General features: G+C 36.1%; 1 protein-coding gene across 16 annotated transcripts in view; it reads left to right on the forward strand.

Moving 5' to 3' along the window:
• SNAP91 (synaptosome associated protein 91) overlaps window positions 1-12,249 on the forward strand; it is a 139,880-nt gene that overhangs the window by 122,505 nt on the left and 5,126 nt on the right. For all 16 annotated transcript variants that reach the window (XM_077903201.1, XM_077903202.1, XM_077903199.1 and 13 more), the window contains 2 exons: window positions 9,252-9,335; window positions 9,983-10,087. In XM_077903201.1, the coding sequence (XP_077759327.1) occupies window positions 9,252-9,335; window positions 9,983-10,087 (189 nt within the window). The remainder of the gene's footprint in view (window positions 1-9,251; window positions 9,336-9,982; window positions 10,088-12,249) is intronic.

Consider the following 12,249-nt stretch of genomic DNA (forward strand, 5'->3'; position numbering starts at 1 on the left):
AATTTTTCTATTCTCTTTTATGCAAAATTAAAGAAGCGCCATGTGTTCCTCTTATCACCCCACGTTGGCCTCCTCACTGGGAGTGGAGCCTGCTTAAGAGTCTCTCCTTCTCACTCTGTCCTCCCTCCTCTTTCTCTCTCTCTCTCTCTCTAAAAAAAAAAAAAAAAAAATATATATATATATATATATACACACATATATATATATTAAAGTTGGAAAATTTTAAGTTGGATACAATTTTAAGTTGGAAACCTTCCTTGGTCTACGCGTCTCCTGAGATCAAGACTTTAACCATACAAGGTTAAGAATTCATCAAATACTTAATTAACAGCTGTTTTGCTTCTTCAGGACAACAGGGCTACTAATTATCTGATGGGCAAGCACCATCACTGAGAAAGAGATTCATATTCTCATTGTTTTTAAAACTCTGAAACTCCTTATTTTTATTTATGAAGAAGACCTTAAGTTGTTAGTAATTAACAACAACTCCAGAAAGTAAAAGACAGCATGCTTTCGCATAAAGTATCTTTTCTGTGGAAAGAGAAACTAGAACAACAGAAATAATTTATCAGGAGGGCAGAGTTACCGGGTAGTTCTGTTTCTTTTATTTTCCTTGACATTATAGGCGACAATATAAAGGCGGTCAAATGCAGAGTTATTTTATCTGTATCAACTCTCAGTCTTAGATGCAGCCTATGTAAATTCACTGCCCTTTATTTATCCCATTTCCTGTGAAGTTCTTTTTTTTTACAAAACTCTGGCTTTGCTTTTAATTTAAGAGATTATTCCGGTTTATTATGTAAGAAGGTCTCTGGCTTCTTCCCTCCAGTCAGTTCTTTCATAAAACATCTCTTCCACTTTCCTATTACTTAAAACATGTTTGAGTCTCTTTTTCTAAGAATATTCAAGAAAAAGAAGAGGGACGACTAAAATAAAACTTATGCCTCAGAAGCAGCAAAGCAGTGTTTCCGTATTTCCTGGTAATCTGCAAACTTCTTTCAAATAGGAGATGAAAGGGCAGATGGGAGAGTGAGCATCCTTCTATTGACTTTTAAAGTTTCTACTGATAGACAAGAGCTAAGGTTACTCCTCCCAGTTTGTTTCAAATTTCTCACAGTTGCTGCTTGGAGGTGCAGCTTTAAAATTTGTCAAGAGTACAGAGCTCAAATTAGATCTAAAAATCTTAACAGGACTTGAGCACTTGAAATATGTCTGCTGGCAGGGTTCTGTCTTCATAGCCATCAAGAGCCCTGTGTTTCCAGGGCTACTTCTACCTATTTTCGTATGCAAACAGACCTCTTTAAGTTTTCATCACACAAACTGGGAAGGTACTAGCAATTCAGAAATACATGCATTTGACAAGAGACCTCAGAATCCACAGTTCTTTCCCTAAAAAACAACCAACCTTTATATGCCTACAGAGATGAAACATTCAGTTGAATGAATTCAGTTGAATTCAGTTGAATGAATATAATACCTGTAGTATAGGGGAGGAAAAATAACTTTCCCTCTCACTTTCTGAATTCTTGGCTGAGACTCCTGTAATAAAAGACAGGTTAGCAAGAGAAAAACAGAAGTTTATTAACATGTATACCTCATGTATAGAGGAGATGCCCAGGGAAAAACGAGTAACTCCCCAAGGTCATCTAAGCCATTGGCTTCAACACCATCTGCAGCTGCAGACAAGAGGAAGCAAGCTGTTCAGTGGCCAGTCTGGGGGAAGTTACCAGGAAAAGCAGGGTAATCTAGAGGTAAGATTTGTTGTGTAGATTTCAGGCAGCGTCTTCTCCATTGGTATAATCCTCTTGTGATGTAGTCAACCTTCTCTTCCTGGTACAGTGGGAGAGACCCTTACGAATGGAGATTTCCTTTGTAATATAAATGCCCCTTAACAGAAGTTTAACTTCTACTCTGTTTTCAGAGCTGCTCCTGCATCTGCTGTTTCTCAAAATAATATTTTGCCAGAGAGGCATACTTAGGGATGGCATATTCTGCTACACTTCAGTATTTTCTTTTTTTAAATTTTATAGGTAAAATTTGCATAAACATTATATCTACCATCTTCACAATTTTAAAGTGTACCGTTTAATGATTTTCAGTATATTTACACTGTTAAAAAAAATCACTATTATCTAATTCCAGAGTATCTCCATCACCCCAAAAAGAAACAGTCACTTTCCAGTTTCCTCATCTCCCTATCCCCGGGCATCTAATAATTTACCCTGTTTCTATAGATTTGTCTATTCTGGGTATTCCATATCATCAGACTCCTATAATATGGAGAGGTTTGTGACTGGCTTCTTTCACTTAGCACATTTTCAAGGGTCATCCAAGTTGTGGTATGTATCAGTACTTCATTCCTCTTTATGGATGAATAATCCATGTTTTAGATATGCCAAACTCATCAACTGATAGGCAATTGTGTCATTTCCACTTTTTGGCTGTGATGAAAAATACTTGTATTATTTGTCTAGAAGTTTTTATGTGAATGTATATCCTCAGTTCTCTTGGGCATATACCTAGGAAAAGAATTGCTGGCTCATGCCTAACTCTGTTGAGCTTTTTGAGGACCTGCCAAACTTTCCCACAGCAGCTACTTCATTTTACATTCCCAACAGCAATATGTAAGGTTTCATTTTTGGATTGACAAATGATGTTGAGCATTTTTGCATGTGCTTCTTGGCCACTGGTATATCTTTTTTTTTTTTTTTTTTTGAGATGTCTTCACATCCTTTACCCATTTTATGATTGGGTTGGCTTTTTATTGTGAGTTCTAAGAGATATATATGTATTCTGGATACTAGATCCTTATTAAATATATGACTTGCAAATATTTTCTTACATTCTCTGAGTTGTCTTTTTATTTTCTTGATAGAGTGTCTTTTGATAAATTTGATAAATTTTGATAAACCCCAACTTATCTATTTTTGCTTTTGTTGTTTGTGCTCATAGTATCATATTTAAGAAACTAAATCCACGGTCTCGAAGATTGACACTTATATTTCTTTCCAAGAGTTGTACAGTTTCATCTCTAACATTAGCTCTCTCACTATTTTAGACTTATTTTCATGTATGGTGTGACATAGGGGTCCAGATTCATTATTTTGCATGTGGAAATCCAGTTTTCCCAAAACCATTTATTTAAAAAAATGTTCATTTATTGATCTTGGCATCCTTGTCACAAATCAGTTAACCATAGATATAAGAATTTATTTCCAGACTCTTTATTCTGTTGTATTGATTTCTATGTCTGTCTTTATGCCAGTACTATCATGTTTCGATACAGCTTTGTAGTAAGTTTTGAATCCAGGAAGTATGAGTCCTCCAAATTTATTCTTCTTTTCCAAGATTGTTTTGGCTATTTTGGATCTCTTGCATTTCCATGAAAGTTTTAAGTTCTGACTGTCCATTTTTCCAAAAGTTGAAATTTTGAAAGGGGTTGCACTAAATCTATAAAGCCATTAGGAAATATTTACCACTTTAATATTAAGTTTTCTAATCCTTGGACATGTCTATTTAAGTTTTTTTATTTCAACAGTGCTTCAACAAATTGTTTGGCAGTGTTTCAACAAGTCTTGTCCTTTGTCCTTTTTTTTTTTTTAATTTAATTTTATTTTTTTAGTAATCTATATCCAGCATGGGGCTCAAGCCCACAACCTTGATTGACATCAAGAGTCTCACACTCTTCCAACTGAGCCAGCCAGGTGCCCCCAGTCTTGTATTTATTTTCTTAATTTTATTTCTAAGTTCTTTATTTTTAACACTACTGTAAATGAGTTGTCTTGGTAATTGTATTTTTTGATTATTCATTGAGTGTACAGTGATCACTGAGTTTTGTATATTGATGTTGTATCATGTAACTTTGCTGAACTTGTTTATTAGTTCTGATGGTTTATTTTGTATATAGATTCCTAAGGATTTTCTATATGTAAGGTAATGCCATCTACAAATAGAGATTGTTTACTTTCTTTTTTTCTTTCTAGATGTTCTTTCTTTCTTACCTGATTGCCACAACTAGAACTTCCAATACATTTTATCTTATTCTTAAGGAGAAAGCTTTTAGTCATTCAGCATTAAGTATGATAGCCATGTGTTCTTTGCAGATACCCTTATTCAGGTTGAGGAGTTTCCCTTATATTTTTAGTATGTTGAGTGGTGTTTGTTCGTTTTGTCCTGAATGGGTGTTGGATTTTGTTGAATGCTTTTTCTGCATCTAACGACATGATTATGTCGGGATTTCTTACATTATGTTAATATGATGTATTATTACATTGAGCCAACCTTACATTTCTGAGATAAATCTCACTTGGTCATGAGACGAAGTATAATAATTTTTCCAACATCCTGCTAGCTTTGGTATGCTAGTATTTTGTCAAGAATTTTTGCAACAGTGTTCACAAAGGATATTGGTCTATAGTCTTCTAATGTCTTTGTCTGGCTTTGGTATCAGGGCAATACTGGCATCCAAGAATAATTAGAAAGTATTCCCCCACTTTTTTTCTTTTTATATGCTTCAGAAGGATTGATATTAATTCTTCCTAATACATTTAATAGGATTCATCAGTGAAGCCATCTGGTTTTGGGCTTTTCTGTGGTGGAAGTTTTTTATTGTTGGCTATAATCCCTATGCTGCACCTTTTTTTTAAAGATTTTTTTTTTTTTTAATTTTTAATTTGAGAGAGAGAGCGTGCTCAAGAGAGCACAAGGAGGTGAAGGCAAAGGAAGAGGTAGAAGCAGACTCCTGGCTGAGCAGGAAACCCAACACAGGACCCAATCCCGGGACCCTGGGATCATGACCTAGCCAACAGCAGGCATTTAACCAACTGGCCACCCAGGTGCCCCTGCTGCACTTTTTTTTTATAATTAGAAGTTTGTACCTCCTGATCTCCTTTATGTATTTTGCCTCTCCCCTCCCACCTCTCCTCTAGCAGCTACCAGTTTTTCATATGTAAGAATCTGTGTTTTTATTCATTTGGCTTGCTTTTTAGATTCCACATTTAAGTGAAATCTTATAGTATTTGTCTTTCTCTGTCTGATTTATTTCATTTAACGGATACTCTGTAGGTCCATCCATGTTGTCACAGATGGCAAGATCTTTTTTTTATGGCTAATATTCCACTTCATATTATCATCTGTCAGTGGACATTTTAGGATGCTTCTATATCTTGGCTATTGTAAATAACTTTGCAGTAAACATAGGGGTACATGTATCTCTTTGAATTAGTGTTTTCATTTTTTTTGGATAAATAGTAGTAGGATCACTGGATCATATGCTATTTCTACTTTTAATTTTCTGAGGAACATATATACTGTTTTCCACAGTGTTTGCACCCATTTATAGTCCCACCAACAGCACATGAGAGTTCCCTTTTCTCCACATCCTAAGCAACATTTCTTATCTCTTGTCTTTTTGGTATTAGCCATTCTGACAGATAGGAAGTGGTATCTCATTATGGTTTTAATTTGCATTTTCCTGGTAGTAAGTGATTTCGAGCATCTTTTCACGTATCTGTTCACTATCTGTAGATCTTCTTTGGAAAAATGTCTATTCAGGGCCTCTGCCCATTTTTGATCAAATTAGTTTTTTTGGTGCTGAGTTGTATAAGGTCTTTATATATTTTGAATATTAACCCCTTATTGGATATATTATTTGCAAATATCTTCTCTCATTCATTAGGTTGCCTTTTTGTTTTATTGATTTTCATTTAGTTTCCTTTGCTGTGTAAAAGCCTTTTATTTTGGTGTAGTCTCAAGCTTATTTTTGCTTTTGTTTCTCTTGCCTGAGAAGACATATCCATAAAAATGTTGCTAACAAGGCCAATATCCAAGAGATTGCTGCCTGTGATTTCTTTTAGGAGTTTTATGGTCTCAGGTCTCACATTTAGGTCTTTAATTCATTTGAGTTTATTTTTGTGTATGACATAGGACAGCGGTCCAGTTTCATTCTTTTGCATGTAGCTGTCCAGTTTTCCCAATACCATTTATTGAAAAGACTGTCTTTTCTCCCTTTGTATATTCTTGCCTCTTTTGTCATAGATTAATTGACAAAATAGGCATGGGTTTATTTCTGGGCTCTCTATTCTGTTCATTGATCTGTGTATCTGGTTTTGTGTCAGTGTCATACTGTTTTGATTATCATAGCTTTATAGTTAATCTTCTAATCTGGAATTATAGTACTTCTAGCTTTGTTTTTCTTTTTCAAGATTCCTTTGCCTATTTGAGGTCTTTTTGTAGTTCCATATAAATTTTAATATTATTTGTTCCTGTTCTGTGAAAAATACTATTAGTTTTTTTATAGAAATTGCATTAAATCTATAGATAGCTTTGAGTAATATGAACATTTTAATAATACTAGTTCTTCCAGTCCATGAGCCAGGGTCTGTCTTTCCATGTGTTTGTGTCTTTTTCATCAGTGTCTTATTGCTTTCAGAGTATAGATCTTTCATTTCCTTGGTTAAATTTATTCCTAGGTGTTTTATTCTTTCTGGTACAGTTGTTTTCTTAATTTTTCCTTCTGCTACTTCATTATTAGTTTAGAGAAATGCAACAGATTTCTGTTTATTCAGTTTGTATCCTTTGACTTTACTAAATTCATTTATCAGTCTTAATGATGTTTTGGATGTGGTCTTTAGGGTTTTCTATATGTAGTATCATATTTTCTGCAAATGTAAGAGTTTTGCTTCTCCCTTACCAATCTGGACACCTTCTATTTCTTTTTCTTGTATGATTGCTGCAGCTAGGATGTTTAGTACTATGTTGAATAAAAGTGATGAGAGTGGACATCCTTGTCTGGTTCCTGATCTTAGAGAAAAAGCCTTCAGTTTTTCACCATTGAGTGTGATGTCAACTGTGGTTTTTTATAGATGGCCTTTATATATATATACACACACACACACACGTATATATACACACACACCCATATATATATGTTCCCTCTAAACTTAAGTCTATTGAGAGCTTTTATCATCAACAGATACTGTATTTTATTAAATGCTTTTTCTACAGTTATTGAAATCATCATATGGTTCAGGGCCTTTTTGATTACCGATGCAAGTTTTTTTTGATGACTGATAGTCTTTTTCTTACACGTCTGTTTAGATTTTTTATGACTTCTTCAATCAGTTTTTATTTGTCGATACTCCCATATTTATTAGTTCCTTCCTCTGCTTACTTTGGGTTTAGTTTGTTTCCTTTTTTTCTAGTTCTTCAATGTGGAAGTTTAGGTTATTGATTTGAAATCTTTTTCCTGCATATGGACTGTATGTTCTTGTTTTTTTTTGTTTTTTTTTTTAATGCCTCAGAATTTTTTTGTTGAAACTTAGACATTTTTAAATGTGGCAGCTTTGGAAATCAAATTCTACCTCTTCCCCACAGGCTTGTTGTGGTTACTTTTTTGTGGTTGGTTGTTTTTCTGTTGAGTGACTATTCTGAACTAATTCTGTAGTCTCTGTTCTTTATTATGTGTGGCCATTAAAGTCTCTGCTTCTTTTGCTATGTGGTCAACTAATGATTAGATAACTATTACTGAAATTCCTTAAACCAGAATATTTCCCAGTCTTTGTAGAGGGTCTTGAGTTGTGTTGGGGCATGCCCTAAGAATCAACCAGGCAGTTTGCCACACTGCCTTAGCAATCAGTCACTTACTGCTTGTTCAAAGCCTCAGGGTCAGCTAGAGGCCTTCTCACGTCTTTCCTGAGCTTGCACACAGCCCTGGGCATGTGCATGAACTTCTAAATTCCCAGAGGCATGGCTGAGCTTTTGAACCCATAATCCCCCAAACATTCCCTTCTCCAGACTTCCCTCCAAGCTTTTTGTTTAGTCTACTATTTGCCCTGTTACCCATTGCTTTAGACAGCAACAATTAAAACATTTGCCTGTAAACGTTTTCCACAAATGGCCTCAGGTAACAACGTTAGCACTAGATGCATCCCCAGTTTCATGAGACAAAGATGAGCCTTTTGATCCAGTCTTTCGAGGGAGCCACCCAAGGAGACAAAATAAATAATTAGATATATTCTGCTCCCTTTGGTACTATTACTGAGAATGTAAGCTGTTATTTTCAAGACTACAGATGAGCTGAAGAATAGTGGATGAAACTAGGGTAAGTTAAGATGCCATAAAGCTTAATCTTCTTGCCGAGATCCAGCTGATTGTCTTGAATAAGTACTTTCTTGGTTGCTGCAAACTTTTAGTTAGTTTCCAGAGTTCTAAAATAGTTGATTTGATTCTAATAGTTTTTGCCTGTTTTTCTACTGGTTTTATGGATTGAGGAAAATTTCAGATTTCCTTACTTCACCATTTTTGCTGACATCACTGTAGTATTTTCTTTTTTCACTAGGATTTTGCTTTAATGATTAAGTTAAATTTAAGAGATTTCAGTAGGGTTAGTTTTAAACTAAGGGAAATATTAGGGGGCCTTGTTGTATGACTGAAAACCGTCAAGTCTATACCTGAAATGGGATAATTGTGCTTTATTATGCGTAGTCTTCTAAATGCTTCATAAAACTTGGAATTAATTTTGGCCCTTGTGCAAATGTATAGCGGTCAAAAGTCAGAGAGAAGTATAACACAAAAAGGAGAATCTAAAACTGAAGGGCAAGGGGCACCTGGGTGCCACAGTTGGTTAATTGTCTGACTCTTGATTTCAGCTCAGGTCATGCATGACTCAGGGTTGTAAGATCAAGCCCTACCCATACTCACCACCACCCCCAACCTCCCATGCTGGGCATGGAGCCTGCTTAAGATTCTCTATTCCTCTCCTGCCCCTCCCCCCCTTACACACACACACACACACACACACACACACACTAAAAATGGGCAAATGGAAACCAAGCATTGATATGTAAATGAGGACACATTCTTCAGATGTCTAACCCAGTACCTTTAGGAGGATATAATGATAGGAAAAAACAAGGTTAGAGAAATTTGACACATTTACAGTGAGGGTAGAGGAGAAGCATATAAGGAGGTAGAAAGGAAGCCCAGTGTTGTCAGTAGGCTGCAAGCCAGTGAGCCCAAATAACACCACAACAATAAACATTAAGCTAGTAACTTTGTTCATATCATGGCATGGTGTGAGAGCCATTTTTTTTAATTTAAAATGGAAATCTGATATTTCTTTACATAACCACACATATTTAAAGGGGCATGCATTTTTAAAATTATATTCTGTCATTTTAAAACCAAATTATGTTGGTTCTTTTGTTTATTGTTGGTGTTTGTGTGTGTGTTTTGTGGGGTTTTTTTGGTAGCAAGGAGCTGTACCTCCAACCAGTTCGGTTCCTCCTGTTGCCGGGGCCCCATCTGTTGGACAGCCTGGAGCAGGATTTGGAATGGTGAGTGGCAACCTGTGCTAGAAATTGTAATTGACATGTCTGAGGCCTTTGCCAAATACCAGATTAACAAATACAGCTGTAGAATATGATTCTTCCCCAAATACAGTAATGTAAGACTTAATAAATTAAGTCATCTGTGTTAGACATTAAGAAGTCTACACACGATATGATAAAGCCAGCTATAAAATACTTAAATTCTGTAATCAAAATAATGCCTGTAGTATATAGTTATATCATTTTTGGAGTACTATTTACCAATCACATTCTTTACTCAATCATCAAAATCAACTCTTAATCATTATACTTGGACTTTTCACTTATCACTTTTATCACTCGCAAATTTTAGGGCTAGGGTCCATAAATAAGTGAGGTTTTGTCTCTTAAAAATTATGCTTACAGAAGACAAATAATCACCAACAAAGCCTGGTTGGGAGAAGGGTGCCATGTGGCCAGCTAGGCTTCTACTGTACCTCAGTGATTTTCTGCCATCTGCCAGCCTCACAGCACCCATTGTTCAAAGTCACAAGTTATACTTCCTCACAGGCCTGCATTCCTCAAAACTTTTCAGAAACGTTAAAGAATAAATGTCAGGGCATTACCATAGGGGGTGGATTCCACTCATGCTATGAACCACTCTTCCTCTTCAGCCTCCTGCTGGGACGGGCATGCCCATGATGCCTCAGCAGCCGGTCATATTTGCACAACCCATGATGAGGCCACCCTTTGGAGCTGCAGCTGTACCTGGCACACAGGTCAGTTTTTTAATGTCCTTAAAATAATGACATTAATTTATAAGTATTAAACTGCCACATGGCAAACTGTTAAAAATATTTTTACCTAATATATATCCTCATATCTGTTGCTTCACAAGTAAAGGGGGAACATGGAAGACATATGAGCAATAGTGTGAGATTTGGAGGAAAATGCTAGAAGTAACTCACTATCCTAAGTCCTTCCATTCCTCTACTTAATTCAGAATAGTTCCTGAGAACAACTAGACATTTAAAGTATCTGGGCATTTATTCCAGAAAAATGAGTACTTCTGATCCATCGTTTTCTCACATGTTCCCAGAACTAGCTAAACTCAAGGTTAGGGACACAGTCCTCCAGGCTACCAGTTTTTCCCAAGAATTGTGACTTTTCGTACAGTTAGTAAGAGCAATGAGTCCACCAAACTGAAGAGTCTCAGGGAGTGGTCCCTACAAGACTATCCTCACTTAAGACACCAGCCATAAGTTTGGGAGTCCTGAGGGCTACCCTCTCACTTCAGACCAGCTGCCTACAAATTTGAAGGTTCTCAATTTCCTAGAACAACTTATAGAACTCAGGAAAGCATGAAATGTATTATAGTTTTATTACAGTGAAAGGATACAAATTAGATCTAGTCAAAAGAAGAGACGCATAGGGTGAAGTCTGGAACTGGGAGGGTTCCAAGCATGAAGCTTTGTCCTGGAGGATGTATTACTCACCTGACATCAATATGTAAGAGTATATATGTGGTATTGCCAACGCAGGAAGCTCACCTGCAGTTCAGTGTGCAGGGTTTTTATTGAAGTTTCCTTATATAGGAATTATTGATTGAATTATTCCCCTGTGGTTGAGTTCAATCTCCAAGCCCTGCCCAACTTCACTGAAAGGCTGGTATCATGAGACCCCAAGACCTAACACTCTCATCACATTCTTCATCTTTCTGGTTGGCTAGTCCCTACCCTGAGTCCTCTTGTTAGCATAAACTATCAGGTGTGGTTCTAAGAAGCCACCCTGAATAACAAAGACATTCCGATTACTCAGGAAATTCCAAGGATTTAGAGGTCACCTACCAGGATCCAGGAAAAAGAGCAAACCTCCCTTTAGATGAGGCCAAATTTGTTTCTACACAAAGTGCTACCTTTGTTTACCAAGATGGTAAAACACATACACTTTGTTGAACTGCTTTGCTGCTGATAGTGATAATAATGCTGATGAGGAACCAGTTCTTGATTCCTTTTGTAAGTTGCCTGGCTAAGGTGGAGGTATAGGTAGAAAACCAAAGAGGTTATCATGAGAAATTGACATTGATGGAGTCAGAACACCACATTATGACTTTACTAGCACCGTGCCCAGCAAACCAAGACAAAAAGCTGAAATATATTATAATGGCATCAGTAAATAATTTCACTTCTATATATTTTTTAAATATTTATTTTTTTATTTCGAGGGACAGTGGGAGGGGCAGAGGAAAAGAATCTCAAACAGACTCCCTGCTGCATAGGACTCAATCTCACAATGCCAAAATCATGATCTGAGCCAAAATCAACAGTCAGTTACTCAACTGACTGAGCCACCCAGGCGCCCCACTTCTATGATATTTTTAACTCACCAAATGGACGTTTATATTGTTATCCATAGGATTCCTACTTTGAACTTCCTGAGTAGACTTTAATCCCTTTTGCTTCCTTTAACCATCTCTAAAATCTATTGTCTACTTGTTCCCAAATTTTACTTTCAGCCTCTTTCACCCCTCAAAAGCCACAGGGACCAGAAGAGAGAATGGTGGGTGTTTAAAGAGATAAATTTAGAATATGAGAAACCCTAACCTTCAAGGCTATACTCAAAGCCCTGGCTTCATGAGAAATTTTCTAGTCTGTTCTGAGACTAATGAACTCTGCTTCATATTGTTTCTGAAGGGAGTGAGGAAGGTTTTGAGGATGATAGTTTGGGTTAAATTTAATCTAGATATATTTAAATTCTAAAAAGGATCTTATTTTTTTTAATGTTTTCTTGATGGTTGAATATATCTATGATTATTTAACATACTTTTGAAAAAAGGCAGGACATTTCTATTTTTATTAACTTGGAAGAATATTATTGAGGTTTTTAAAATCTTTATTTGGTGTACTAAAAGCTTTAAAAATAAATTAACACAATTTTATTA

This window comes from Canis aureus, chromosome 7, assembly GCF_053574225.1.
Source record: "Canis aureus isolate CA01 chromosome 7, VMU_Caureus_v.1.0, whole genome shotgun sequence".
Taxonomy (NCBI): domain Eukaryota; kingdom Metazoa; phylum Chordata; class Mammalia; order Carnivora; family Canidae; genus Canis; species Canis aureus.